Genomic DNA, 6,696 nt, shown 5'->3' on the forward strand with positions numbered 1-6,696 from the left:
ATCTGGGGGCATGGGGCGGGGGCTGCTCCTGCCACTGCATGCACACTGGGAGGGCATGAGAGGGGTGCCCCTGGTTCTGCATGGAGCCGTGGGTGGCGTGGGCTCCGGGGCTGCATGGGGCTCTTCCTGGCACATTAGGGGCAGGCGGTTGGGTCAGGGCTGAGCTTGGGGCGGGCAGCAGTGGCACTTGGATAGGAAGCTATAGTGGGGGGCTATGGTGAATTTTGGGGTGGCTGCAGCCCCCCATAACCCCTCTCCCAGTGCCACCACCACCCGCCCTGGGTGCAGCTCGCCTCTTCCCCACTGGGAAGAGCCCTGCACAGCCCTGGCCTCAGCCCACACCTGCAGCCTGCCCCACCTCATGCAGATCTGGGGGCACATGCCCCCTCACTGTGTCTTCCTGGGGTGCACACAGCAGCAGGAACTGTCCCCCTGAATGAGCTGCAGCTCCGTCCTGGGCCCAGCCCCATCCCAGCTGGGCAGTGCCTGCCCCACCCCCACTCCTCACCACAGGGGCCTTAATCTCTGTCCCCCCATGCCCTTCCCACCCCCTTCCACCACAACAGACTTCCCAGCTGGATGCAGCTCTTCAAGTTGCAAGGCTGCATATCGGAAATTAGGTTGGTTTTGGCCAATATGCCTCCTTAAAAATCGGCTATTGGTATTGGCCCCTAAAATCTTAGCACCCCTAATAGTTACGTTGTACTGTAACTGATTAAAGTTTTCTCTCTCTCTTCCTCGCTTTACTCCCCACCACTGTTTTTGGCTGAATTAAATTGTAGGCACAGTTAACACTCCAAGAATGCATTGCAGCCCAACAAGAGTGGAAACAGATCCATCACCTCTGTTACTGGGAGCTGATGTGGTGCTACACATTCCAGCAGAACTGGCTTCAAGCATATCGGTATGCAGACCTGCTCTGCAAAGAGAGCAGGTGGTCTAAGGTAAATAGGAAGGTGGACATGCTTTATGCCATGCTAATAGCCTCTCTCTAGTTAAGTCCACATTTCAGTTTTTATAATGGATCTAACTTGTATTTTCTCTAAAATCTTTAAACCAAGGAACTAAGTTTAACTGTACATCTGAGATTTTACTTCAAATTTGGAAAAGTTCTAAATTGACAGTAAGTTCCAGAATTTCCATGCCTGCCCTAAGAATTGTGAGTTCATATGTCTTCCAGTCTGAAATAGAAGTTGAGCAGAAGATTAAATCAATCTAATCTAATCTTAATTGTATGTGTAAGAACAAAATTTAAATAAACTCTAATTTTAAAAGTTTTACACAGTAAATTTTAAACAAAATTAACATGAGACTAAACAGTCATAGATTTCATAGATTTTAGGGGTAGAAGGAACCTATTAGATCATCAAGGCCGGCCCCCCTGCCCTGGGCAGGAAAGTGTGCTAGGGTCAGATGACCCCAGCCAGGTGTTTGTCCAGTCTCCTCTTAAATACCTCTAGGGAAGGGGACACCACCACCTCCCTTGGAAGCGTATTCCATATTTTGGCAACCCTCACTGTAAAGAATTTTTTCCTGATGTCCAGTCTAAATATACTCTCCTTCAGTTTGTGGCCATTGTTTCTGGTTACCCCGATGGGCGCCCTGGTAAACATTGTATCCCATATTTCCTGCTGCCCCTCCCAGTGAGTTTGTAGATGGCCATAAGATCACCTCTCAGCCTTCTCTTGCGGAGGATGAAGAGATTCAGGTCCCTCAATCGTTCCTTGTAGGGTTTTTCCTGTATACCTTTAGCTAGACGGGTGGCCCTCCTCTGAGCCCTTTCCAGGTTATCTACATCCCTCTTGAAGTGTGGCGCCCAAAACTTGATGCAGTACTCCAGCTGTGGCCTAACCAATGCCATGTAGAGGGGAAGTAACACCTCCATAGACCTGTTTGTGGTGCACCTACTTACGTGAGAAAGGGTGCAGTTAGCTTTACTTTTTACTTCATCACATTGGTGACTCATGTTCATTTTGGAGTCAACTATGACTCCGAGTTCCCTTTCCACAGTTGTGCTACTTAGGGTAAAGGTGTGTTAATGATTCTTCCTCCCTAGGTGCAACACATGGCACTTATTTTTGTTAAACTGGATCCCATTCTGTTCTGCCTACTTCCCCTGCCTGTTCAAATCCACCTGGATTTGCTCCCTGCCCTCTAGTTTGTTTACCTCCCCCCATAGTTTGGTGTCACCTGCAAACTTGGAAAGAGTGCTTTCTACTCCCTCATCAAAGTCACTAATGAGGATATTGAACAGCACCAGCTCCAGGACAGAGCCTTGGGTGACTCCGCTGCCCACGTTTCTCCAGGTAGAAACCGACCCATCCACCACCACTCTGGGTGCGTCCCATAAGCCAATTTTCCACCCGCTGGACAGTGTAATAATCTACATTGCAGCTGTTTAGTCTATTTATAAGAATTGGGTGTGACACTGTGTCAAAGGCCTTTTTAAAAGTAAGTAAATAACATTACCTCTGTTCCTTCGTCCAAGGATTTTGTGACCTGGTCATAAAAATAACCCAGGTTAGTCGGGCAGGAACCCATGCTGGTTGCCCCTTAACGTTATTTTACCCGCTGGTCTCCCACAAAGTCAGTTTGTCTGCTTTTATGTATTTAAAAGAAGGGGTCAAGTGACTACTGGTGAGCTAAGCCTCAGGAAAAAAATATTTACCCTTTTCCTTTTAAAGATAAACCATTTTGAGGTGTATATGCAAGGAAAAGTTGTAAAACTTCAGAATGAAAACAAATGCCAACATACAGATAATGCTTAGATGTTTATTTTCATGTTGCTGATTCTTCAGGTTCTGCTTGAGCATGTTCCACTTTTGCCAAGAAAAACTGAGAAGATCAAACTCAGGGAAAACTACATTGAATCTCATGAATTTTTTTTTAAAATGAATAAGGATGGTGTTAGAGGTTTACCTTTAAACCATCATAAAGGTATTTACAATGGGAGCATTCACCTGTTAAAGGGTGTTAACTTGTGCTAAGTACCCTCTAAATAAGGGATTGGCAACCCCGAACACGTGTGCCAGAGCATGGCACGTGAGGACATTTTGTTCGGCACTCCAGCCCTCAAGGCAGATGGCAGTGGAGCCATGAGGGGTCCAATCTTTTTTGTGCCAGTGCAGCCCCGGCCCCTTCCCTGCTGTCTTCCTGGAGCTGCATGTCCACCTGCCGCCAGCCATGAGCTGGGCTGGGGCTCTGTGGACCCCATAGCAGTTGCGTGCAGCTTCCCCATTGCCTGCTGCAAACAGTCTGGGTTCCATGGTGGCTATCAGGGGCCTGCCCAAAGCCTGAGCTAGTTGTGGCAGGCAGCCAGGAGGCTGCAAGTGGCTGCATCAGTATTTACTGTAAAAACAAAAAAACCCACCCCCTCCCCCTCCCCCCCAAAACGACCTTTACCACAACATTCATGAATGATTATTAATCATAATATGCAGTATGTCCAGCCAAGTACCACCTTGGCATGTGAACATCTTACAAGTAGATGCTGTGGGGGTTTTTGGTACTCTGTCCAAAAACGTTGCTGAGCCCTGCTCTAAATGTTTTAAAATTACAGTATGCCAATTCAAATGATGGTTATTGCAGGATATTGCTAGTTTGCTCTGGGGAGATGAAATGTTCTATTTTCATTTCTCCCAGGAAGTACCATTTCCAGCCCTTCCCATTTCTTTGCTCAATGTGCAAACTTACAACCCTCCTAACTCTATTGCCCAGGGAGCTGGTGCTGGCCCCAAGCCAACACCCCCTTCTGCCCCCAGGGGAGGCAACCTTAGTGCACCCTGACCAGTCTGAGCTAGGTGCAGCTCATCAGTTTTATGCTTGCTCTAGCATCCCATGTAAACAACAGCAGCAGTCCAATTATACATACCTCTGTGAAGAAAATGAGCCAGAGAATGGAAAACCACCAGGCAGGGTGCAAACTGGGCCTCAGCTCTGCCCTGATGTGATTAGTAACTCAGCTCCCCTTGAAACATACAAGATTTTGTCCCTTTTTATTTTTAGCTTTTTTTTCCCCCCACTATTTTCTCCTTGCTTCTCTTTACTTCTCCCTACTGCATACTTACTTCAAATGGTTTTTTTTCTTCACAAGATTTTTCCCCTCCCACCCATGGCTCCAGCTGGCTCCTGCAGGCTGCAGAGCGAGGGAAGCCTTAGCCCCCATGTTGGTTTCTCTGCTTCCAAGCTACATGCCATCCTCTCCACTCCTTTCCTTTCACACACCAGAGGAGAGGGGTAGATTCCTGGCTCCTGTCCACGTGCCTGCTCTCCAGGCTCTGTAGTGGTAAGTCACAGTTATGCGTGTCAGAGACGGCATTAAACCTTAGAACAGGTGCAGTCACAGATTAACTTTGTGAATCACGGAATTATAGAAAATTAGAGTTGGAAGGGACCTCATGAGGTCATCTAGTTCAACCCCCTGCTCAAAGCAGAACCATCCCCAACTATATTGTTCCAGCCAGGACTTTGTCAAACCAGGCCTTAAAAACCTCCAAGGTTGGAGATCCTACCACCTCTCTAGGTAACCTGTTCCAGTACTTCACTACATTCCTAGTGAGAGTTTTCCTAATATCCAGCCTAACTGCAACTTGAGACTGTTGCTCCTTGTTCTGTCATCTATCACCACTGAGAGCAGTCTAGATCCATCCTCTTTAGAACCACCCTCCAGGTAATTAAAGGTTGCTATCAAATCCCCACTTAGTCTTCTATTCTCCAGACTAAATATGCCCAGTTCCCTCAGCCTCTCCTTATAAGCCGTGAGACCCAGTCTCCTAACCATTTTCATTGCCCTCCTCTGGACTTTATCCAATTTGTCCACATCCTTTGGGGGTCCAAAACTGGACACAGTACTCCAGTTGTTGCTTCACCAGTGCCGAATGGAGGGGATTAATCACTTCCCTTGATCTGTTGGCAGTGCTCCTGCTAATGCTGCCCAGTATGCTGTTAGGCTTCTTTGCAACAAGGGCATACTGTTGGCTTATTTTCAGCTTCTTGTCCATTGTAAGTCCACGGTCCTTTTTTGCGGAGCTGCTACTTAGCCAGCCACTCCCCAGCCTGTCGTGGTGCATTGGATTGTTCTGTCCTAAGTGCACTTCTCCTTTTTCTGTTGGTTGAAAGACCAACGCATGGGTTTGGCAACCAAGGTCTTGATCTATGTGTGTCACTCAATAAAGGGGGAGAAAGCAATGCTTTATCTAAAGCCATTCATACACACAGGCCAATCCACTGGTGCTCGGGTTCAGTCACGATGGCCAGTCACGATGACTCTGGACATTGTTGATTTATGGGAGGGATGCCGGCATGTTCTCCTGAGTTGATGTGGATGGCATACCACGAGATGATTGAATTGAGGATCCTGAGGAAAGGAAGGAAGGAAAGCTGCAGAGTAAGGACTATGGATGGTGACTCCACTTCTACACTCACCACCATTTATTCCATTTGTGAGCAGCAAGTCAAGAAAAGCACAGGCCCTAGGTGGCCCCTCCAGTACTTGCACTAGAACGTTGTCCCCAGCACTTTCCAAAAGCCTTCTGGATTACCTGTGCACTTCTATATTGCTCTTCCAGAGGGTATTAGGGTGATTGTGGTCTGCCATGAGACCTAGGGTTTGTGATCGGAAAACGTCCCCTAGCTGTTTGAAGACTGCCTCATCTACCTCATCCTTCTGGTCTGATGGTTTGTAGCAGACACCCACCATATTACCCTTGTTGCTTTTCCTTTTAACCCTAACCCAGAGACTTTCAACAGGCCTATCTCCAGTTTCATACTGGAATTCTGAGCAATCATACAGCTCTTTTATGTAAAGAACAACTTCTCCTCCTTTTCTCACCTGCCTGTCCTTCCTGAACAGTTAACACCAGTGTTTGTTAACGTTTTTTAAATTTGCAGATGCCTAAAAAATTTCAAATAGAGGTGTGGAATTAGAACACAAACGAGAACATTTATAGGTAGCCACTGGTGCCCACATGAATGAGCAGCATGGAGTAGTCTTGCTGGATGAGTCTTGGTAATCCCTCTGTGACATCTTGGATCTGGGCTGAAGGAAAGGAGCAGACTTTCCAAGACAACAAGTCAGGCTGGCAGATGGATGCCTCTGTCCCCTGCAGAAGGGAGTTTCCAACCATCACCACCAATTGCTTCCTCTTGGTGGCAGTGGTTTTGATCCTCCCAAACTTGGGAATGCCTGGCTTGGCCTTTTCTGCCAATGGAGCATTCTCCTTTGTTGCTAGGGATCCCTATCTGTTCTTTAGGCAGATTGCTGCAGGTGGAGATGAAGAGTTCTGCTTGCTGCCAGACGTCACAAGCTTCCAGCTTCCACCTTCCTTAGGTGGAAGATTATCATCTTCCTTCTCTAATATTGCCTCTGGCAGGCCTTCCTTACCAGTTCTAGAGGTCTCCTTCAACATCAAAGCGATGAAGTCATCATAGCAGAGGATGCTTTGGAGCCTTGCCACCTCCACCTAAGGCTCTCTTGCCTGATCCCTGAGGGGCATCACCAGGAGGTAACACTTACATTGCAGACACGCCCCCACTTGGCTGTCACTGGAAGGAACCTGCAAGCCACAGTCTCCACAGTGCCAAAACAGGATGCAGGTGAAAGCCTCCATGGGGTGCATCCACATAAGCACACACATGAATTTTACAACATCTCAAAGCCCTTTGAGACACTAAAGAGGCACATGCAGGAATGAGGAA

The 6,696-nt window shown here is 47.5% G+C and overlaps 1 protein-coding gene across 1 annotated transcript in view; it reads left to right on the plus strand.

Annotated features, from left to right (window-relative positions):
* TTC39B (tetratricopeptide repeat domain 39B) overlaps positions 1-6,696 on the plus strand; it is a 74,107-nt gene that overhangs the window by 29,374 nt on the left and 38,037 nt on the right. The window contains exon 11 of the mRNA XM_019517563.1: positions 783-944. Within this exon, the coding sequence (XP_019373108.1) occupies positions 783-944 (162 nt within the window). The remainder of the gene's footprint in view (positions 1-782; positions 945-6,696) is intronic.

This window comes from Gavialis gangeticus, unplaced genomic scaffold, assembly GCF_001723915.1.
Source record: "Gavialis gangeticus isolate Ggan-Ray unplaced genomic scaffold, GavGan_comp1, whole genome shotgun sequence".
Classification (NCBI taxonomy): Eukaryota; Metazoa; Chordata; order Crocodylia; family Gavialidae; genus Gavialis; species Gavialis gangeticus.